Source organism: Ovis canadensis, chromosome 3 (genome assembly GCF_042477335.2).
Source record: "Ovis canadensis isolate MfBH-ARS-UI-01 breed Bighorn chromosome 3, ARS-UI_OviCan_v2, whole genome shotgun sequence".
In the NCBI taxonomy this organism is placed as follows: Eukaryota; Metazoa; Chordata; class Mammalia; order Artiodactyla; family Bovidae; genus Ovis; species Ovis canadensis.
Window position 1 is genome coordinate 183,238,494 of NC_091247.1, and position 24,692 is coordinate 183,263,185.

Consider the following 24,692-nt stretch of genomic DNA (forward strand, 5'->3'; position numbering starts at 1 on the left):
CTCTTGAGAGTCCCTTGGATTGCAAGGAGATCCAACCAGTCCATTCTGAAGGAGATCAGCCCTGGGATTTCTTTGGAAGGAATGCTAAAGCTGGAACTCCAGTACTTTGGCCACCTCATGCGAAGAATTGACTCATTGGAAAAGACTCTGATGCTGGGAGGGACTGGGGGCAGGAGGAGAAGGGGACGACAGAGGATGAGAAGGCTGGATGGCATCACTGACTCGATGGACATGAGTCTGAGTGAACTCTGGGAGTTGGTGATGGACAGGGAGGCCTGGCGTGTTGCGATTCATGGGGTTGCAGAGAGTCGGACACGACTGAGCGACTGAACTGAACTGAACTGAACTGACTGGTTTTGGTATCAAGGATAGCCTGGTCTCACTGAATGAATTAAAAAGTGTCCTCTTCTCCTATTCCCTGGAAAAGTTGACTTAAAACTGGAAATATCTTTTGATTAAAAAAATTGGTAGAACAACTTCTTTTCACTATCTAGGGCTGCTACTCTCTTTGTAAGGAAGCTCAATGACTAGAAAATAATCCAGACTTTTAATTTTTCCTTAAGTCAGTTTTAGTAAATTATACATTTCTAGGAATATGATTCTTTCGCGGTTTTCAAATTTATTGACATAATTTTGTTCACAGTATTCTCGTATTATCCCCTATAAGTCTGCTTAATCTCCTAGACCGAAAGCCCCATAAGTGCGAGGCTTTGTGTGCTTTAATCTTTGTTGTATTCCTAAAACTCAGAAGAATCACTGGGCTCAAAACCATCTGGAGAATGAATGAATTAATGAGATTGCATGTGTGCCTACTGATTGATTTATTGGTGAGTTCTCTAGTTTTTCCTCAATGAGTCCGGCCATGGCTTTGTCTATTTTATTGGTGTCTTTCAAAGGACCAACTTTGAATTTGTTGAAGATTTTGTTGATCAATTTCTGCTCCTTTTTAAACTTTCTTTGAATTTATCCTAATATTTTTCATATATCATCTTAAGTTATATACTTGGCTTAATTTTCAGGCTTTTCTTTTATTATAAGCATTTAAGGCTATAAGTTTCCCTGTATGTTTATTTCATTCCACTAATTTTGGCATGTACTATTTTTATTTTCATTCAGTTCTAAGTACTTTTCAGTTTCAATTATGATTTCTGTTTAGAACGTATGACATTGTATGATTCTTTGAAATGTGCTGAGATTTGTTTTATGGTCTAATACGTGGTTACTCTTTAATAAATGTCCTATGTAAGCTTGAGAAGAATATATATCATTTTTTCATGTCTGATCTTTCAATTTGAAAAGGATATGTTAAAATATTCTACTGTGATAGCAGACTTGTCAGTTTCTCTCTGGAGTTCTATTCAGGTTTGCATACATATATGCTACCGCATGACAGGCACACAAGTTTAGAATTCTTAAATCTTCTTGATGTACTTTATGTTTTTAAGTTGTGACAATCTCTGTACCTACCAATATTTTGTCTGATATCAAGATAGTTACTTAGTTTCCTTTGGGATGATTTCTGCTTGATATTCTTTCCAAAATGTTTACTGTCAAACTTAATGGGTTGTTTTGTATTAGGCATATCTTTTGTAAATGGCATATGTTGATATTGTTTCCTATTCAATATGACAACCTATCTTCTTACTGGCAAAATTAGTTTATTTGATTATTGATATAACTGGACTTATTTATATCATCTTGATTTTTTTGTTTTCTACTTCTCCCTAGTTTCACTTTCACTAATTTTTTTTTCTTTTCTTGCAATCTAATTTTTCTTTTAAATAATTGAGGTGTTTTGTTTGGTTGTCTGGTTTTTTCTTATTTCTTACCATCCCACCTCCTTTTTTAAATTCTATGAGAGCTTAATCTTGAAATGTTAGCATGCATAGGCTAGTGCTAAGTGCAAAGTGCAAACTGAAAGTGCTAGTCGCTCAGTCGTGTCCAACTCTGCAACCCCATGAACTGCAGTCTGCCAGGCTCCTCTGTCCTTGGGATTCTCCAGTCAAGAATACTGGAGTGGGTAGCCATTTCCTTTTCCAGGTAATCTTCCTGACCCAGGGATCAAACCGAGGTATCCTGCATTGCAGGCAGATTCCTTACCATCTGAGCCATCAGGGAAGCCCGTGCATACAGTTCTAACTTATCTCGTACCGCTCTTCAACAAAGCAATAATTTCAGAGTACTTTAATTCTCATCATTTCCCTCCTGATTACACACTGTCATTTTCTGATAATTTAGGCATAATGTTTTTAAACCAACATGCCATAGTATTATTATTATTACTATTATTGCTATCGTTTAGAAACTCTATTTAGAGTTCTGATACATTTCTAACTTGCTTGTTCAACATTCCTTCTTGAATGTGGAACCATTTGCCAATGGACTCCAAAGCATACCCTTTAGAAGCTGCTTTGCATATGTATGTTGATGGTAAATCCTCTTTGTTTTTACTCATCTAGATATTCCTCTCTCATGCTTGAAAGATTGTTTTCATAGGTATACTATGTGTTGTTATTGTTTCTCAGCACATCGGAGGTATTCTTTTACTCTTTTCAGACATCCGTTGCTGTTGGAACTCTCATCACACATGGAATTGCTGTGTAGAGAATCTGTCTTTTCACTCTGGCTATTTTTAAAACCACTTTTCTTTACCTTGGTGAACTTTCACTACTGTAAATCTAAATATGACTTTCTCTTTATTTAAACTGTTTTGCAAACACAATCCTTTCTCTTTATACTGCTTAGAAAACACATGGATACATTTTAACAGTTGAAAAATTCCCACTCACCATCCCATCCAGTGATGCCTCACTTCCAATTTTTCTCCTTATTTCTTTCCTATAATCTAATTAGATACATCCCAATATCTTATCTTCCCTCTGTTTTTCTATCTTTTTTTCCCCAGTGTGTTGTGTTGGGTAATTTCCTCAGATATTTCTTCCTGTTCACTAAATCTCTCTTCAGCTGGCACTAATCTATTGGTTAACACATTCATTTAATTTATACTTTCAATAATTGTATTTTTCACTTCTAAAAGTTCTAGTTGATCTAAATAGGCCTGTTCATCTTTGGTAATCTCTTGTTCTTCTAACCTACTTACGATATTCTTTTTGTTATTTCTTATATAATACAAGGGAAAGCAAGGGAATTCTGGAAAAAAGTCTACTTCTGCTTCACTGACTACACTAAAGCCTTTGACTATGTGGATCACAACAAGCTGTGGAAAATTCATAAAGAGAAGGGAATACCAAACCACCTTACCAGCCTCCTGAGAAACCTGTATGCAGTTCAAGAGGCAACAGTTAGAACTGGATACAGAACAACAAAATGGTTCAAACTTGGGAAAGGAGTATGGCAAGGCTGTGTACAGTCACCCAGCTTATTTAACTCATATGCAGAATACATCATGCAAATGCTGGGCTGGATGAATCACAAGCTGGAGTCAACTGTCAGGAAAAATATTAATAACCTCAGATATGCAGAGGACACCAGAAAGTGAAGAGAAACTAAAGAGCCTCTTGATGAAAGTGAAAGAGGAGAGTGACAGCCATTAAAAAGAATACATTTGAATCAGTTCTGATGAGATGGATGAGACTGGAGCCAATTATACAGAGTGAAGTAAGCCAGAAAGAAAAACACCAGTACAGTATACTAACACATATATATGGAATTTAGAAAGATGGCAATGACGACCCTGTATGCAAGACAGCAAAAAAGACACAGATGTGTATAACGGACTTTTGGACTCAGAGGGAGAGGGAGAGGGTGGGATGATTTGGGAGAATGGCATTGAAACATGTATACTATCATGTAAGAAACGAATCACCAGTCTATGTCTGACGCAGGATACAGCATACTTGGGGCTGGTGCACGGTGATGACCCAGAGAGATGTTATGAGGAGGGAGGTGGAAAGGGGGTTCATGTTTGGGATCGCGTGTACACCTGTGGTGGATTCATGTCAATGTATGGCAAAACCAATACAGTATTGTAAAGTAAAATAAAGTAAAAATAAAAATTAAAAAAATTAAAAAAAAGATCATCACTCTAAAAAAAATAATAAAAAAAAAGAAAGAGGAGAGTGAAAAAGTTGGCTTAAAACTCAACATTCAGAAAACTAAGAGTATGGCATCCAGTCCAATCACTTCATGGCAAATAGATGGGGAAACAATGGAAACAGTGACAGACTTTATTTTTTTGGACTCCAAAATCACTGCATATGGTGACTGTAGCCATGAAATTAAAAGATGCTTGCTCCTTGGAAGAAAAGCTATGACAAACCTAGATAACGTATTAAAAAGCAGAGACATCACTGCCCACAAAGATCCATATAGTCAAAGCTATGGTTTTTCCAATAGTCATGTATGGATGTGAGAGTTGGACCATAAAGAAGGCTGAGTGCTGAAGAACTGATGCTTTCAAACTGCAGTGCTGGAGAAGACTCTTGAGAGTCCAAGGGATCTCCAGCAAGGAGATCAAACCAGTCAATCCTAAAGGAAATCAGTCCTGAATATTCATTGGAAGGACTGATGTTGAAGCTAAAGCTCCGATACCTTGGCCATGTGATGCAAAGAGCCGACTTATTAGAAAAGACCCTGATGCTGGGAAAGATTGAGGGCAAGGAAGAAGGGGCAACAGAGGATGAGATGGTTGGATGGCATCATCGACTCAATGGACATAAGTTTGAGGAAACTCTGAGAGATGGTGAAAGACAACTCATGATAGCATTCCCTTGTTTGAACAAATAATTATACAGTTATCTACCTTGACACCAGGCTCCCAGCCACCAAGAATCAGCAAATACCCACATGCAGCTGCTTTTTATCAGTCTGGAGTCACATGTTATCATTGTTTTCTGGACTCTGCTTACTTCATTTACCATATGAACTGATCAACTCTGCCTTCAAAACATTACAAAATTTTTATGCAGCATATTTAGGTGTTCTTTATAAGGCTGTTTTTACTTTCCTCCCCTTTGAACTTTTTGTTCATGATTTTCTTAGAAACATGTGCATTTCATCTGTTTTCCTTATGTCATGAAGTACATGGCCTATTGAATGAATTGCATAAATGCTGATTGAAAGAATGAATAATGCAAGTACTTCTGTTTTAAATATTTTGCAGTGAACTTCTACTGTGTTTAAAAAAACAGTTCTTTCTTTTTGACTCTGTGATCTTACTCCTGAGAAGGTGTGAACTTTGAGCTGTTGATTTTAACATATTTGTATTTGCGAAAATATAAGGTACCAGTTATGGCTATGTAATGGAAAAGTATAAAATTCCATGTATATTGTGACCATGAATGAGATATAACATGGACCACATAATGTAGACACGGACCAAAAGTCAGTAAGAAAAGGCTGACTTATTAGAAAAGTAAGATTTGGTCCCCTTTTCCTTTTTATAACTTGCAATTATTGTTACCACATTGTCACCCGGGCGATGGGTATAAATTTTTAATGAAATAAACTCTCTATGGATACACGTATCTTGTTCCTCTTTGTTACAGCCAGAGGGCAAACACCCTTGGTGTCAGACAGGCCTAGGTTAAATCGTTACGCTGTCATTTAATAGCTGAAGTCAGCTCTTCACTCTTTCACTCCTTCACAACTATAGGTAAGGAATTCTTTTTTTTAATATATAAATTTATTTAATTGGAGGCTAATTACTTTATAATATTGTATTGGTTTTGCCATACATCAACATGAATCTGCCACGGGTGTACACATGTTCCCCATCCTGAAGCCCCCTCCCAACTCCCTCCCCATACCATCCCTCTGGGTCATCCCAGTGCACCAGCCCCAAGCATCCTGTATCATGCATTGAACCTGGACTGGCGATTCGTTTCACATATGATATTTTACATGTTTCAATGCCATTCTCCCAAATCATCCCACCCTAGCCCTCTTCCACAGAGTCCAAAAGACTGTTCTATACATCTGGGTCTCTTTTGCTGTCTTGCATACAGGGTTATTGTTACCATCTTTCTAAATTCCACATATATGCATTAGTATACTGTATTGGTGGAGAAGGCGATGGCATCCCACTCCAGTATGCTTGCCTGGAAAATCCCATGAACGGAAAAGCTTGGTAGGCTTCAGTCCATGGGGTTGCGAAGAGTCGGACATGACTGAGCGACCTCACTTTCACTTTTCATTTTCATGCATTGGAGAAGGAAATGGCAACCCACTCCAGTGTTCTTGCCTGGAGAATCCCAGGGACGGCAGAGACTGGTGGGCTGTCATCTATGGGGTCGCACAGAGTTGGACACGACTGAAGCGACTTAGCAGCAGCAGCATACTGTATTGGTGTTTTTCTTTCTGGCTTACTTCACTCTGTATAATAGGCTCCACTTTCATTCACCTCATTAGAACTGATTCAAATGTATTCTTTTTAATGGCTGAGTAATACTCCTTTGTGTATATGCACCACAGCAAGGAATTCTGACACATTGCTTAACTCTGGGCTCACTCCCACAATTCCTTTGGTACATAGGATGCCAGCAAAAAGGATTCAGGTTTCCTTATGTGCCCGAGGGCTTCCTTTTCTACCTATGCTTTGCTGTGGGAACAAGCTAGACTGGCCAGGTGATGGGACCCAGTAGGCACTAGAAGAGAATCAAGTTGCACTAGCAGCCAGACTCCTGGTCTGAAGCTGACCACAGACATTTGGCTAAGCCACTATCAGACAGTTATCCAGCCAGCTTTTAGACTTATCAACTAAACTGTCTACAATTAATGATTTAACTGATGATCAAATCAATGATTTAAGCCCTTATTAGAATAGCTTGTTATGTACCATTGTCTATGGCAGTAGGTAATTGATACATCCCTTCTTCTTTATCTAATGCTAGGCCCTACCAGGTGCATTTGGAGACCCCACAGTGAAGGCTTTTCTGTCACTGTCCCTTCTCCCTGGGGTTGAATGAGAAATTTATGCTATCATAAATAGCTATCCATCTATGTGTGTTAGTTGCTCAGTCATGACCGACTCTTTGCAACCCCATGGGGTATAGCCCACCAGGTCCCTCCGCCCATGGGATTTCCCAGGCAAGAATACTGGAGTGGGATGCCATTTCCTTCCCCAAGACCCTTCTCCAGGGGATCTTCCTGACTCTGGGATTGAACCTGGGTCTCCTGCATTGCAGGCAGACTCTACCATCTAGGCCACCAGGGAAGCCCTAGCTATCCATGTAGCTATCCAACAGCTCACCTCATCAATAGCTATCATAGCATCTGTCCCTTTTTTTTTTTAAACATTTATTTCTTCATTTGTTTCTCTGTTCCTCTCTGCCAAGAATGATTTGAAAGTAGAAAATAAATTGTTCATCTCCATATCTACAGCATCTGGCTGTATAACATCTACAGAGTAGACCCTCCCTAAATGCTGTGTTTGAATTAAATGAATCCAAACAGCCAGCAGCAGGTGGCAGGAAGCATAACCACACAGGCTGGTTCTTGTGCTGGGAGGCCTTATGCTTTCCAGAAAGCCCAAACAAGGAGAATGGGGAACCAAACAAAGAAGAAAAGCACATTCATACTGCTCTCCTGCACCCTTCTCTTTTTCCTCACACTGCACACAGGCTCCGAGCCACTCATGCCCCCGAAGGGTGCTGCCCCATCCGGGTGCCCTCTGCCACTGCTGGGCACCTCACTGTATCTGGGGGGTGAGCCGATGCCCACTGGGGCTTTCCTTATCCTACCTTTAGATCAGACACGTCTCTGTAGCACTGCTCGGAGCGGGTGTGGTCCGACAGCTGCACATTCCAGAAGCAGGGCAGCTGATACACGAGGAAGGGGTTTTGTTTGATGACGGCGTTGAAAATGTCCTGGGGGATAAAAGCCAGAGACAACTGTCATATAGTCAAATGGGCTCAGCTTGTGATGCTGGCTCTTGAGGCATGACATCTCCTATGCAATCTCTCATGAGCCTCCTGCTTGGAGCACAGGCTGGCTTGCCCTGCTGGGCATTTCCCGTGCCTTTTATCTCTAGAAACCAAGCAATCCTGTTTGGATAGATCCCATTACACTGGGGGGAATGCCCCATGCTGACTTGATGTCCACGGGTCCTGCTGGTCTCAGTGATCCCCTTGCAGCAAAGGGACATGGGGGCAGACACGGAGCATCTTTTCCACTCGAGCTGGTCTATGATAAATGAAGCCGCTTTTCCGGCCCTCTTCTCACCTCATAGAGGAACCCTATGTCATCCATCCTGCGCCTCCTGGAGAGGAAACTGTGTGATGACAGGTTGCTCCGCTGATCCAGGGGCTGAGACGAATGACACCCCTGCTTCCGCCGCATTTCCGGGGGCTCTGGGCAGACTTGATGATGGATGTGCCTAGGCTTCCTGTGGGCCAGCGTGCCTGTATCTGCGCGCCCCATCTCCAAATTCAACTCTGACTTTTCTATGGGGCTTTCCCTCTTTCCAGCTCTTCTCCAAGCTCCTGCACCACTAGGCCATGCTTATTAACTAGCTGCTGACAAGTGGTGCTGGAAGGTGAATTATGGGCCTTCAGAGAAGGAGATGGCTGAATAAACTATCCTCTTTGGACATGGACATGCAATTGCTAGCTTTTGGGGACACACTCAAGTCATTGTGACCCGACCTGAAATATGATGATGGAGGACAATTTTCCCCTCAGGTTTAAAACAGCTACCTGGGTAATTTTTAACTCATTCATTATACCATATCTCTGGTATGAAAAAGGAAATTAGTTTCTGGTTGCTTGGGAAATACTGAATAATAACAATGCTAAAAAAAAAAATAGTAAAGTAACCCTACAGAGTTTCTTGTTTTCCTTCACACTAGAACACTCTCCAAGAATTCAGTGAAACAGGCAGCTGAATGATGAACAAAAACAAGGAGAGTGGCCTTGCTCTTTGGTTGAACAGGAAAGAATAACATGCAGCGAACACAGAGATATCTTTACATTTCGAGATGGCCACATATAACATGGGGATCTCAGAATCAAGATACGTGACCCTAGTAGATTCAAAGTCAAAGGCTCAGCAAAAATGAGAAATGGGGATTTTATGAATTTATGTTAGTTGCTTGGTGGAGTTCATGGACTTTTTCAGACTGCCTGGATTAAAAGCTGATTTCACCAGCCGAGGAGGTTTGTCTCTTCTATTTAAATTCATTCCCCTTGAGGATAGGGGTCACAGTACAGGAGCTAAGCAAAAGTCTTGGCTTTAAAGGTTTGATTCTATTTGCCATGAAGGCAAATGAAATCTTGTCCAGGAAATATACCTTGGCATTTCGGAATCTCAGGGGGCAGACACTGTGCATTCTACATTGAGGTGAAGACCGTGACCTCCTCTTAACACACCAGATTATCATCTACTTGTGAGTCTACAACAATAAACTATGAACTTTCTGAGGCCAAGGATTCTGTCCTTCGTTTATCCCTGTAATCCTATTTCTGAACATAGTTCCTGGCATGCAGAGTGTGCAGGAAAAAGTGTGATAAACATGGATGAACAAGGGGAATGCACTAAGGAGAGGGCTGTGGTCTTAGGCTGGCAAGAATGAGGCAGATTTATCCAAGTGCGAAGTCATGCAAGAGCTGGAAAAATAACGTAGACCCAGCCCCATGTAAGTTTGAGAAGCAGCACACCAGGGTGCTTGGGAATAACCGTACCTTCTAGGCTGGTGACTCACCTGGTCAGCTAAGGATGTAGAGAGCATGCCCATCAGCTCCCTCTCTGCGGTCAGCCTCCACATCTGCTCCCACTTCATCTTCCGCAGCTTATCTAGAAGCAGCAGGATGACCCCTGGACAACAGCATAGGATGAAACAGGGGAAAAAACCACAGATAAGAGAGAGAGCCAGGCACGCCTGACCATGTGTTTTGGAGATGAACATGCCTGGGTTCCCCAGGCTCTGCCAAGTACTTGGTATGAGACGTTAAATAGTCTCTCTGAAATATCCTCACTGTATGGAGACTATTAACACAGATTTCAGAAGCTGCTGCAGGGACCAAGTGAGATGGGCAAAGGAGCCTAGCACTCCCTGGAGATAGATGGTGATGATGGTCATACAACATTGTGGATGTACCTAATGCCACTGAACTGTATACTTAAAGATGGTTAAAATGGCATTTTTATGTTTTGTATATTTTATCACCAGAAAAGAAAAAAAAAAAAAGCCTAGCACGGCACACCTAACACATGGTACATACCCTGTAAACACGGATTCTCTCCTGTTTTTCCCCAGATAAATGACAGCCTACCGAGGGTTAGCTGATAGATGGTGTTTGTACAACCTGTGTCATTTATCTTTACAGAAACAAAGCAGATCCTCTCTGACTTTATTATGGGTACGTCCTTGCCAATTTGCTTTATGCCTCTTGACAAGCCATATGAGCTCATTGCAGTATTGCTGGTTTTAAGAGCTTTCTTTGGCCCAATGCATTAGAAACTATGGTGAAGGCTGTGCTGACACTGGGAGTTCAAGATGGGGCCCCAAGAGCCTTCAAGTTCATAAGAAACTGTCAGAGGTCGCTTCCTCCTCCTCTCTACCCTCTTTTTTTTTGGGGGGGGGTGGCTTATGGGAAAGACTTGAGTGAATGGGGGATTGTATAGGAAGGAGAGGGATTTCCTGGAGGCTCAGTGGTAAAGAATCTACCTGCCAGGGCAGGAGACTCAGGTTTGATCCCTGGGTCAGAAAGATCCCTTGGAGAACGAAATGGCAACCCACTCCAGTATTCTTGTCCAGGGGAAATCCCATGGACAGAGGAGCCTGGTAGGTAGGCTACAGTTCATGGGTTTGCAAAGAGTTCAACAGAGCACACTCTACCACACAGGAAGGGAAATTGTCATTTTATACACCTTTGTATTTTTAAAAATGTTAAGAACAACTAAATGTATTATTCAGGTATAAATAAATTAGTACAAGTCTAAAAAGAAAAGTACATTTTTGGCTTAGCTGAATAGCTTAGGAGCGAGTGTCTACTAACTGGTTGGTGAGCATATGCAGAGAACGCACACAGCACAGAATGCAAACAGTGAGAAGGACGCCCCTGCAGGCTACTGCAGTTAATCTGGCGGATGGAACTGTGGCACCCATGGGCTCCCAAATCAATCCTCCTCAGGAAGCTTAGCTCAGCAGAACAGTCAGTGGAGAAAACTCCGGGCAGCTGAAAAATGATCTTACTTGATACCTAGTACATACATTTCTAAGATTGTTGGAAAGAAACCGATTCTCCAAATCACACATAAATGTCAGTGCTGAGACTTTTTTAAAAAACTTATTCCAGTGGAACATATTTGGAGAAAAAAGTATATTTACTATTTTGTGAAAGGTGTTTGGTCCATTGGGTAGAGTTGAAATAAAAAAATAATACATATATATGGTTATGGCAAGAATGGGGTAATACACAGAGATCTGAACTTGTAAGCCAAAAGGGCAAATCATACCTATTGCACATCTCCCTGGTGCTTTCTTAGGTTTTTTGGCACACGGATAAGCTAGATACTGTCACCCTTATTTTGCAGGTGGGGAGGCTGAGTGGGGTGGACGCTGGGTCAGACACTTGAACAGTTCACTGTGTAAGAGCAGTTCTATGAGATCCAAAGTCAGATCTGCCTAACTCCAAAGCCAGAGCTTCTTCAGTGACACCACCCAGACCAGAGTCCCAGCAATGCCTCTGTGGAGTTCTGTGACTCAGACAAAGACTTGTTCTTTTTCTGACTTTTGGTTTCCACCTGGGTTGTTGTAGTTTAGTTTAGTTGTTAAGTTGTGTCTGACTCTTTTTCGACCCCATGGACTGTAGCCTGTCAGGCTCCTCTGTCCATGGGATTTTCCAGGCTGGAGTGGGTTGCCATTTCCTTCTCCAGGGGACCTTCCTGACCCAGGGATTGAACTCCCATGTCTTCTGCATTGCAGGCTGATTCTTTACCATTGAGCCACCAGGGTTACTTGCCTTTGCAAACTCAGAAAACTGCCGTGTGCCCCTAGTGGTAGGCTGGTAAATGTTTAACCATGAGCATTTCAAAAAATGCCAAGAAGGCTAAGTGGTTGTCTGAGGAGCTCTTACAAATAGCTGAGAAAAGGAGAGAAGGGAAAGGCAAAGGAGAAAGGGAAAGATATACCCAACAGAATGCTGCAGAGTTCCAGAAAACAGCAAGGAGAGAGAAGAAAGCCTTCATAAGTAAATAGTGCAAAGAAACAGAGGAAAACAATAGAATGGGAAAGATTAGAGATCTCCTCATGAAAATTGGAGATATCAAGGGAAAATTTCATGCAAAGATCAGTACAATAAAGGACAGAAATCATATGGACCTAACAGAAGAGATTTAGAAAAAGTGGCAAGAATACACAGAAAAAGTATACAAAAAAGTCTTAATGACCTGGATAACCATGATGATGTGATCACTCACCTAGAGCCAGACATCCTAGAATGTGAAATCAAATGGGCCTTAGGAAATGTTACTATGAAAAAAGCTAGTGGAGGTGACGGAATTCCAGCTCAGCTATTTCAAACCTCAAAAGATGATGCTGTTAAAGTGCTGCACTCAATATGCCAGCAAACTTGGAAAACTCAGCAGTGGCCACAGGACTGTGAAAGGTCAGTTTTTACTCCAATCCCAAAGAAGGGCAGTACCAAAGAATGTTCAAACTACTATACAACTGTGTTCATTTCACATGCTAGCAAGGTCATGCTCAAAATCCTTCAAGCTAGGCTTCAGCAGTATGTGAACTGAGAACTTCCAGATGTACAAGTTGGGTTAGAAAAGGCAGAGGAACCAGCAATCAAATCGCCAACATCCACTGGATCCCAGATAAAGCAAGAGAATTTCAGAAAATGACCTACTTCAGCTCCATTGACTAAGCTAAAGCCTTTGACTGTGTTGATCACAACAAACTGTGGAAAATTCTTACAGAGATGGGAATACTAGACCACCTGACCTGCCTCCTGAGAAATCTGTATGAAGGTCAAGAAGCAACAGTTAGAACCAGACATGGAACAACTGACCGGTTCTAAATTGGGAAAGGAGTACATCAAGACTGTATGTTGTCACCCTGCTTACTTAATTTATATGCAGAGTACATCATGTGAAACGTTGGGCTGGATGAATCACACGTGGGAATCAAGATTGCCAGGAGAAATATCAACAACCTCAGATATGTGAATGATACCACCCTGATGGCAGAAAGCAAAGAGGAACTAAAGTGCTTCTTGATGAGGGCTAAAGAGGAGGGTGAAAAAGCTGGCTTAAAACTCAACATTCAAAAAATTAAAATCATGGCATCCAGTCCCATCACTTCATGGCAAATAGATGGGGAAAAAGTGGAAACAGTGACAGATTTTATTTTCTTGGGCTCCAAAACCACTGTGGATGGTGACTGCAGCCATGAAATTAAAAGACGCTTGCTCTTTGGAAGAAAAGCTATGACAAACCTAGACAGAGTATTAAAAAGCAGAGATATCACTTCGGCGACAAAAGTCTGTATAGTCAAAGCTATGGTTTTTCCAGTAGTCATGTGCAGATATGCGAATTGGACCATAAAGAAGGTTGCAAGGCTGATAACCAAATAATTGATGCTTTCAAACTGTGGTGCTGGAGAAGACTCTTGAGAGTCTCCTGGACAACAAGGAGATCAAACCAGTCAATCCTACAGGAAATTTATGCTGAATATTCATTGGAGGGCTGATGCTGAAGCTCTAAAACTTTAAAAGTGTCTGGTATAAGCCATGATTTATGATTTTCTACCTTGAAATATCTTCCTTGATATTTCTTCCTTGAAGATCTTCCTTGAAAGACCTTCCTGGTGGCTCAGACAGTAAAGCATCTGCCTGCAATGAGTGAGACCCAGGTTCAATTCCTGGGTTGGAAATATCCCCTGGAAAAGGAAATGGCAATGCACTCTAGCACTCTTGCCTGGAAATCCCATGGATGGAGGAGCCTGATAGGCTACAGTCCATGGGGTTGCAAAGAGTCAGACACAACTGAGTGACTTCACTTTCACTTTCTTTCACCTTGAAATAGAGTCCATGACATTAAAAAAATTACTGAGTACAGTAGAAACTGTTCTCAATACTGCTGACTTGAGAAATATTGATAATAAATGTCTGTATGAACTCATTTATTTATGAACCTAAATTATTTGGTCTTTCTAAAAATCCCTTTGTGCAGGTAGAATGCACTGGACACTTAAAAACTGTGAGATATTGCCAGGTCCATATTGCTTCTTAGTCTTTTGTCAATAGGAAGCTTGACTCTTGAGAGTCCCTTGGACTGCAAGGAGATCAAACCAGTCAATCCTAAAAGAAATCAGTCGTGAATATTCATTGGAAGGACTGATGCTGAAGTTGAAGCTCCAATACTTTGGCCACCTAATGCAAAGAACCGACTCATTGGAAAAGACCCTGATGCTGGGAAAGATTGAAGGCAGGAAGAGAATAGAATGATAGAGGAGGAGATGGTTAGATAGCATCACTGACTCAAAGGACATGAGTTTGAGTAAGCTCCAGGAGATGGGGAAGGACAGGGAAGCCTGGTGTGCTGCAGTCCACAGGGTCACAGAGTCAGACTCGACTGAGCTACTGAACAGCAACAGCTTAGGGGGTCATCACTGAAGCACTTTCATGACTAGGATATCCCTTGGGGATATTGCAAGCAGCTGCCAAGGCATACAACCCACAGGAAATTAAAAAAAAAAAGAAGATTGAAGGAAAGAAAATACACTCCAGGGCTTCCTGATGGCTCAGTGGTAAAGAATCCACCTGCCAATGCAGGAGACAGAGTTTGATTCCTGATCAGGAAAGATCCCCCATGCCGCAGGGCAACTAAGCCTGTGCACTGCTAGTACTGAGACTGTGCTCTGGAGCCCGGAAGCCACGGCTGCAGAAGCCCGTGCACCCTAGGGCCGCAACAGAAGCCATCTCAACAATAAGCTCACATATCGCAGCTAGAGAGTAGATCCTACTTGCCACAACTAGAGAAAAGTCTGCTCAGCAGTGAAGACCCAGCAGAGTAAAAAAACAAAAATTAATGATTTAAGAAAAAAGAAAATACACTCTAAGTATTTACAATCATGTACACAATTGTGTCCTCAAGCAGCTAAGGAGCCTGCTAGGCTGTTAAATATAATCACATGGGTATGTACTTGTAAGATAATCTTCCTGTCTTGTCAAAGGTGGGGAATTTGTACCTAGATTATACAAGAGCTGAAAAACAACATTTCCAAGGGAACCACAACTCTCAGTACTTACTGACCTCACCCCAAAGGTACTGAGAGGTTTCCCTGATGAATGATTGTGAAGGCCTCTGCAAATATGAAGTGGTACATAAAAGCTTGTAAATAACAGTTACAGAAACTATACATTTCTTCATTAAGGGTACCTAATTATCACTCATTGAACTTGCTTGATTCCCACTCGAATTAGCACAAATTAATGGGCATGCACGCAATGTAGGAGGAAGCTTTTTCAGTGAACCCTAGTTAAAAATGATGAAAATGGCTCCTTCTGCAATTGTACCCTTTCAAGCTGAAATAACGCAGGTTTGGCTTTGGAATCTGGGCCCCAGGACAGAGATTGACACTGCTTCCTGCTGTCAGGGGGACAGAGGTGCCAAAAAGCTTGACTCTGGCCTTTGCCTGGCATTTGCTGCTACGTAATCTGCCATTTCTATTCTTGCCGTTGGGGTCTGGGAGCGAAGAGCAAGCCCTTGGCCCCGGAGGCCAGAGCTCTGCACGGAGGCAGCATGCTTGGAATTTGAAAGGCCTTCCCAATGGAGTTGGCTGGTATGTGTGGGGCTTGCACAGCCTTACCTTCTGCTGCTGTGCTGGGAGCTTAAGAGACTAACACTAAATAAATAAATGAATAAATAAATGAAAAATCAAAGGCTTCTCCTGTGAACATCTGGTCCAGTGGTGGGGCGTTTCATCTCCGGATCAGAGGACAATGTTTCTTTTTCCCAAACTGAATATGTAGTAACAGCTTGGTAGCCAATATGGCAGGGAGAGGAGGCTGGTTGTGAATGCGGAGACAGAATATAACGCTTTTTAAAAAAAATGAGCCAGATACTGATTTTTTTTTTTTTTACCTCTACAACTGCAAGAGGGAAGCAGAATAAAAATGGTGACAAGCTGATGAGTGTCACTTACTATTTATTAAGCAACTGTTGTATCTGAAAGACAAGGTGCATGACCTAAATAACCTCCGACTCTGATGAGCCAGCTAGGTTCATGGAATTATTTCCATTTTTGAGACGACGAAACTAAGGCTCTTGTCTAGCTGGTAGGTGACCAAATTCTTCTCACTCTTAGCCCTGTGGCCTTTTGAGCTACACTAGACCTGTGTGTGTCTGTGTACATGACCATAGTAAATATGGTGAGACTCTGCTGAATTTGTGACCTGAAGCCAAAAGAAGCCAGGGAGCTCCTAGAGGAACAGTTAGTGAATGTTTAAAGGATTCTGCGAAGACCACAGGCCAAAATCAGAATGTTTGTGTCAGAACCTGGAGGAAACCAAGCATACAAAGACAGGAGAGGCAGGGAGCCCTGTGTGACCGAGGCTGCTCATGTAGGTGGGGTCTGAACCTGTATAAGGGACCAGGGGTTGCAGCCAAGAATAAATTTAAAACAGTGTGCTGTTCTATAGCTAACATGTCAATTCCCCTCCTGCATGGCACAGAAATTCTTTTCTTTCTGTATCTGAGTCCACAACTAACTTCTTAGCCTGTGCTGTACCACCTCCTGCAGGCCAGGAGAATCCCTTAAAACCCTTCCAGCAAAGGGAAGACCTCAAGCTCTTATTAAAGAAAATCTGCTGTTTAAGAGGAGGTTCTGGGACTTTCCTGGTGTTTCACTGGTTAAGACTCCATGCTGCCAGGAATCTGGGTTTGATCCTTGGCCAGGGAACTGGATCCCACATGCCACAGCTAAAGACTGCATACCATGACTAAAAAGATCACCGCGACTCAGTGCTAAAGAATCTTCCTGTAATGCAGGAGACGCAAGAGACACAGGCTCTATCCTGAGTTGGGAAGACTCCCTGAAGGAGGAAACGGCAACCGACTCCACTATTCTTGTCTGGGAAATCTCAAGGACACAGGAGCCTGGCGGGCTATAGTCCATAGGATCGAAAAGGGTTGGACATGACTTAACAACTGAGAATACACGCTGCAACAAAGATCAAAGATCCTTTGCACTACAACTAAGACCTGGCACAGTCAAATAAATACTTTTTTCTTTTTTAAGTGAAAAATGAGGAGGTTCTGCCTCTGCTTTCTTTCTTTCTTTCCATGCAGTTTGCTTTCACGCTTCAGCCAAGCTAAAGAATACGGCTGGGACAGACTAGGTCAATTCCAATCACGTGCTTCCTTAAATCAGAAGAGGAAACTGAGGTTCAAAGTGGTACTTGATGCCTTTGACCAGTGGAGAACAAATTTCAGATTAAACCTTCTATTCCCAGAGGCAGTGTTTCCCACAGTATGTTCCATGGCCTGCTGCAGGATGCTAACAGCCATTATGGGAAGCAGGGTCTGCTATGTTAAACAAGTTTAGGAGATAGGGGGTTAAATACAGTTAAACTGTGTTGGTTTTATCAATGTGCCTGGTGAATCTCAAAGGTGGTTGCCGCATCTGACACTTTCTAGATTTATTTGCCAGGACCTCTCCCCCAGGAAACTGGTAGGACATTGCTTTTTCCCTTTGCCTGAGTCCTCTCTGGCTTCTGTCTGCATTGTCTCAGCTTTCCGCCTGCATTTCAAGAGCTGATATATGAAAATGGAAGTCTATCCCTTGGTCCTTCCTTTAGCCCTTCCTGTAGCTTTGCTGGCTTCAATCAAAGAAACAAAACTTTAAGTGGAGATGGAGTGGTTGTCTACGCAGCAGCCTCTGGGGAAGATGCCAGCTTTCATCCCAGAAATGCTTATGACAATGTCCCACATAATTCTGACTTTCTTCTCTTCTGCTTTGAAGCACTAGAGTTCTCTTCTTATGCATGATGACCCAATAGGTGAATTTATTAAAATTCGTTTAATTTAAAATCCCCTGCTGATTTTACCTAGGACTTACTTTTGATCGTATAAATTAAAAGGTTCTACTTTTCGCTTTTTAAGTGCTTTCCTTCTCAAAAACTCTATCAGAGAGAGAGAAAATGGAAATCCTTTCTGCTGAAGCGTTCCCTGATTTTGCTGGGGTTTCTGAAAGCGTGAATGGATGAAGTATAAAAAGCAGCTCAATCTTATAAAAGGCTGGTGGTCATTCACTTACTCACTCATTCGTTCATTCAATAAATGTCTATCAAGTGACTTTTACATGCTAGGCAATAGGTATACAAAGATGAACAACACAGTAGTCCCCGCTCTCAACAGCCTGGCACAGTTGGTAAAGAATCCACTTGTCAATGCAAGAGACACAAAAGACACAGGCTTGATCCCTGCATTTGGGGCACTGAAATAAGAAAAGCGTGTTTCAGGCAAGCAAGGTTGGTTCAAAAAGAGGTGAGTTCAGATCTCCCATCACAGGGAGTGGTCCTTTAAGAGAATACAATGTTAGCATAATCTCTTCTCACTGAGCAGAGCTGTGATAGGATGAAGAACATAAAGGGTTTGGTGGCTGGCAAATACCTTTTAACCACTCCTTTTATAAGTGAACTTATATTGAAGTATTATTAATATATACACTCATAAAAGTATTTAGATCTTAAGTACATTGTGTGATGAATTTTCACAAAGTGAAATCACTGTTTTAACTGGAACTTGGACTAAGAAACAGAACATCACAGATAGACCAGAATCTCTCTTACTGCGGGCCTAAAGTCACATGTATACACACAGCCCTGCTGCGGTCCTGCCTTCTCACACCATAGTTCAGCTTCCTCAGGTTCCGCCAGCTGGCCAGTGCATGCTCAGTCACGTCCAACTCTCTGCAACCCCATGGACTGAGCTCCCTCCAGACTCCTCTGTCTTTGGAATTTTCTAGGCCAGGAACACTGGGGCAGGTTGCCATTTCCTACTCCAGGGGATCTTCTGGATGCAGGGATCAAGCCTGTGTCTCTTGTGTCTCTTGCATTGACAAGTGGATTCTTTACCAACTGTGCCGCCTGGGATACCTCATCAGGTTCTGAATTATACATAAATTGAATCATAAAGTATGGATTCCTTTTATGCCTGGCCTTTTGCCTCAATATTACTTCCGTGAAACCCATTGATATTACTGCACGTCATTGCAGTCTGTTCACTTAACGCTGCTTTGTTACCTACACTATGAACATATCTCACCCTGTTTATCCACTTCATTGCTGACAGACGTGTAGCTTGTTTTCAGTTCTGAAGCTGATATAACATTCTGGAACGTGTCTCTTGGTGTCACAGGTATGCATTTCTGTTGAGTGCAAACCGACTGTACTTCAGGTAGTTATTAAAGACTTCAGCCCATCTCTTTCAGTTTGAAGAAAGTGTTTTTTGGATTTGTATAGGGGAAAAATACAGAGTGTCCAAGATTTTGAACTTAAAATGACCACTGAACAAAATGGGACATGTTTTGGTGCTTAAAAAAGTCAAGGGTGGGTGCAAAAGCTGAGGACAGTGCCGAGCTTGCATAGGGGTCCTAAGACCCACAGACTTTCTATTAGGAACCGAAAAATAATTACTCTGTGAAAAGAAGTCAGATCTGCTGCCCAGCTTGTCAGCATGCAGATTTTAATTTTTAACAAATAATGAGCCTGCATCTCCCTACCAGTCTGGCTAGATGCTTCGCTGCACAAGATGATGTCTCATTTGCTCACCAAGAAGGGAGAGATGGCTCAGGAGGCCAAGCGGTGTGGACCAGCCGAACGTGTACTAGAGCCTGACTGAACATCGCTCTAATGGACAGCGGAAGGGCAAGGAACATTTCTGCAACTTCCAACTTAAACAAAGTGAACCCACACAGAAGGGCACCCTAAGTATCTTCATTGCTCACTCGCTCACACACTTGAAGGAAAAGTAGGTGTTAAAAGAATAGCTGGTGAAGAACGTAGAGCTCATGGCCTTCAGAAGGAATCGCTTGGGATCCCTGGTGGCTGGTTTCCCATTGGAAACATCGCAACGGACCAGAGGGAGAGACGCACGAGGAGGTGGTCCTCTCGGCACATTCTTGGGTCTGGGCAGTGCTTCCAGCAGGGCCTGTCTCCTGACCCCTGCAGCTTCTGCCAGGCAGCTACCCTTCACAGCTCAAAGTCCCAAGTGGTGTCTGACAGCATCACCTCCTTCACATCCTGTTGTGCGCTGAACTGTGTCCTCCCCCTAATTCATATGCTGGAGTTCTAACCCCCACCCAGGACCTCAGGATGTGACTATATTTGGAGGGAGGGTCTTCAAAGAAGTGTTAAAGTCACGAGTGCGGGCCCTAATCCAGAAGGAACAGTTATCCTTATGAGAGGAGGACATCTGGGCAGACAGGCAGAGAGGGATGACCATGGGAACATACCAGGAGAAGACAGCTGTTGTGCGAGTAAAGGCTGGAGGCCTCAGAAAGAACCAACCCTTGGTCTTGGACTTTCAGCCTCCAGAACTGAAAGAAAATACATTCTGCTAAGCCGCCCAGTCCGTGGTCCTTAGTTACAGCGGCCTCAGGAAACTAACACATATCTCTTGGCCCAGAGCTGGTAACAGTGACTGCTTCTGCTGGTCTCTGGGGCCTCAGCCTGCTTGCTGACACATCAATGCTCTCTGTCCACTCCATAAACAGTCCTTTCATTAAAAGAACTGGAATTAATCTGATCAGATGATGGACTCCTATTACACATATGTTACTTTATTTAATCCCCTGGACTGCCCCCATTGAAATTGGAATGATCATGTGTATTCTGGGCTTCCCTGGTGGTTCAGTGGTAAAGAATCTGCCTGCCAAAGCAGGAGACATGAGTTCGATCCCTGGATCATGAAGATCCCCTGGAGAAGGAAATGGAAACTCGAATATTCTTGCCTGGGAAAGCCCATGGACAGAGGAGCCTGGCAGGCTACAATTCATGCAAAGAGTTGGCCATGACTTACTGACTGAAGAACAACAACAATGCTTATTTTATGGTTAAGGAAATTGAGGCTCAGAGAGGTCATACAGCTCACGAGTGGCAGAGCTGGTATTTCTACTGAGGTCTTCCTGACCCCAATGGCAGTGTGGCTGACTGACTCTGCAGGCCTGCAGCATGCTGAACAAACAGGCCATCTCTTTGAATCAAAGGCCAATAATGCTGTATTGTTACCTATGCTATGAATACATCTCACCCTAGTCATGCATTACTTTGCTAATGGATATGTGGGTGGTTTCCAATTTTGAAAGCTGACATAATATTCTTGAACATGCCTTTTGGTGTCATAGGTATGTATGCATTTCTGTTGAGTTCAAACCTACTGTAGTTAAGGTAGTTATTAAAGACTCTTCAGCCTGTCTCAGTTTGAATAAAGAAGCCCATCGAGTAGGAAGGACTCACAGACATCATCCAGGGCAATCTCTTAATTTGCCATAAATAGAGAAATCAAAACTCAGAGAAGTGAGCTCAGTGTCCTAAAGCCAGGATGCTTATGCAAGTGGCAGAATCAGGATTTGAGTGTAAGTCTTATGACTCCAGTTTCAGTACTTTTGTTGCTTCCCTGACTGGTTTGAGAAAGACGGCAAGAAGAGAGTCCCTTCTCAAGCCCCACACTTGGATCACCTGGGGGAATTGACACAAAGATTAGAGCAAGGTCCCAGCATCCATCCACATGTCAGCTCCCCGTTTACCAGCTCTATGACCTTGGCTATGTGCCCTAATTACTGCTCTATGTACTCTGTAAAATAGGTATATATAATGACTCATAGGACTGTGGGAAGGTTTAAATAAAACAGACCACTTAGCATAGTGACTAACACAAAGGCTTTGTGGTTGTTTAGTTGCTAAATCACGTTGGTCTCCTTTGCAATCCCATGGACTGTAGCTCACCAGGCTCCTGTGTCCATTGGATTTTCCAGGCAAGAATACTGGAGTGGGTTGCCATTTCCTTCTCCAGGGGATCTTACTGACCCAGGGATCGAACCCAGGTCTCCTGCATTGCAGGCAGATTCTTTACCATCTAAGCCACCAGGGAAGCATTGGTACTGCCTGGGGAAGATTTTTTTAAAACCTAAACTAAGGTCCTATTCACCTGTAGACACCAAATACATAGGACTGTGGTAAGGATTAAAGAAGATAAAAGAGACCACTCAGCACAGTGACTAATACAAAGGCTTTGTTGCTGTTTAGCTGCTAAATCATGTCGGACTGTTTTTTTGATGCCATGGACTGTAGCCTATTAGGCTCCTCTGTCCACAGGATTTCCCAAGGCAAGAATACTGGAGTGGGTTGCCATTTCCTTCTCCAGGGGATCTTTCCAACCCAGGGACTGAACCCTAGTCTTCTGCATTGGCAGGTGGATTGCTTACCACTGAGCCATCAGGGAAGCCCAATACAAAGGCTAGTCTCAATTAAATAAGAGCTATTGTTATTACCTGGGGCAGATTTTTTTAAAACTCAAAATAAGTTCCTATTCTCTTGTAGGCACCAAAGCCACCACTCATAAGCTGACCAAAAATAAATGATGACAGTGACAGCTAACAAAGCTGGCAGCACACCACTGCTTGGTGCCCGCCAGGCCCCAGCCATCACCCTCCTCCTTACAGCATCCCAGAAATACTCAGTAAGAGGCTAATACGGGAGAACCCGGATTCATACATAGTTTCCTCTGGCTCCCAAGCCCGTGCATTTTCTAATACCACTGTTGATAAGATAAAATGAAAATGAAAGTGTTATTCTCTCAATCGTGCCCAACTCTTTGCAACCCTGTGGACTGTAGCCCACCAGGCTCATGAATCCATACAGTTCTTCAGGCAAGAATACCGGAGCGGGTAACTATTCGCTTTTCCAGGGGTTCTTCCTGACCCAGGGATTGAACCTGGGTCTCCCACAGTGTAGGCAGATTCTTTGCCATGTGAGCCACCAGGGAAGCCCATAACGTGAAGTATGACGTGACTAGTATAGGAAACTAGAGGCAGAAAAGCACTATGTGACCAGTCTACGTGTGACATTGACATTGAAATGCACAGCGAGTGTAGATACATACAGGCAGTCATGCATCTCATTGACTACAGCTTCTGACACTATCTACAGCACACAGCAAGTCTGCTCATTCAAGCATAATGACCTGCGCTGGTGTTGAATGGAACTGAATACTCTCCAGGGAGCTGGATCTCAATAGGCAAGTGCCCAGAGCAGAGGAGGGGTTGAGATGGTTCTTCTATTAAGGTAAATCCCTGTTGTACCAAAGCCAACTTCAATGGGACATTTCAATCAATGAACAGGTAGTTCTATCCCCTTATTTCCCAGCACAACCACAGTTCTAGAGAAGGCTTTGGATTTGGCTGAGTGCTGGCTCTGTAGTGTCAAAAAGACTTAGAAGCCAAAGATGCAGGTTAATTATGGATCCATTACTTGTTTTCCATAGAACCTGGGGCCTGTGGGTGAATGTCTGTAAACTTCTCTTTGTTGTTGCTGTTCAGTCACTCAGTCGTGTCTGACTTTTTGTGACTCCATGGACTGCAGCATGCCAGGCTTCCCCGTCCATCACCATCTCCTGGAGCTTGTTCAAACTCTTGTCTATTGAGTCGGTGATACCATCCAGCCATCTCATCCTCTGTCGTCCCCTTCTCCTCCTGCCTTCAATCTTTCCCAGCATCAGGGTCTTTTTTAATGAGTCAGCTCTTTTCATTAGGCGGCCAAGTACTGGAGTTTCAGCTTCACCATCAGTCCTTCCAATGAATATTCAGGATTGATTTCCTTTCAGATGCATTGGTTGGATCTCCTTGCAGTCCAAGGGACTCTCAAGAGTCTTCTCCAACACCACGGTTCAAAAGCATCAATTCTTCAGTGCTCAGCTTTCCTTATAGTCCAACTGTCACATCCATACATGACCACTGGGAACACCATAGCTTTCACTATGCTGACCTTTGTTGGCAAAGTGATGTCTCTGTTTTTCAATATGCTGTATAGGTTTGTTATAGCTTTTCTTCCAAGGAGCAAGCCTCTTTTAATTTCATGAATGTAGTCATCATCTGCAGTGATTTTGGAGCCCAAGAAAATAAAGTCTCTTATTGTTTCCCTTGTTTCCCTATCTATTTGCCATGAACTAATGGGACCAGATGCCATGATTTTAGTTTTTTGAATGTTAGGTAAACTTCTCTTACCTAACCTGTAAAATGGTTATGGAGATACTGTGTTTATTTTTTTCACTCAATGGATACCTGCTGAGAGACTCAGATATATCAGAACCCATTCTGCAAACAGAAATACTTATCCTCATGGAGCCTTCAGGCAAACAGAGAACAGACAGTAAACAAAGTAAGTAGGTTAAACATACAGGATGACATATGATAATGGCAGAGTAGAGAAAGCCAAGGGGACTCAGGTGGGGGAACTATTGAGATTTTCAATGGGTGGTTGGCAAAGGCTTCTCTGAGAAGGGATATGATTCAAACAAACAGCTGCAGGAGGCAAGGGAGCATGCCATGCTGATACAAGGCAGGAACTCAGGCAGAATCAGCGACAAGTGCAAAGGCCCTGAGCGAACTGATTGACTGCAGGAACAACGAGGAGTGCCTGCCTCCCGGATTGCTGTGAAAGTTAACCAAGATAACAATCCATTTGAAATATCACATTCATAACAAGTGCTCAGTAAATGTTAGCCAG

At 42.8% G+C, this 24,692-nt stretch overlaps 1 protein-coding gene across 4 annotated transcripts in view; it reads right to left on the reverse strand.

Annotated features, from left to right (window-relative positions):
- The window catches only part of LARGE1 (LARGE xylosyl- and glucuronyltransferase 1), a 617,169-nt gene that overhangs the window by 85,976 nt on the left and 506,501 nt on the right, over window positions 1-24,692 (reverse strand). For all 4 annotated transcript variants that reach the window (XM_069585273.1, XM_069585276.1, XM_069585275.1 and 1 more), the window contains 2 exons: window positions 9,659-9,771; window positions 7,701-7,826 (listed from right to left, as the gene is read on the reverse strand). In XM_069585273.1, the coding sequence (XP_069441374.1) occupies window positions 7,701-7,826; window positions 9,659-9,771 (239 nt within the window). The remainder of the gene's footprint in view (window positions 1-7,700; window positions 7,827-9,658; window positions 9,772-24,692) is intronic.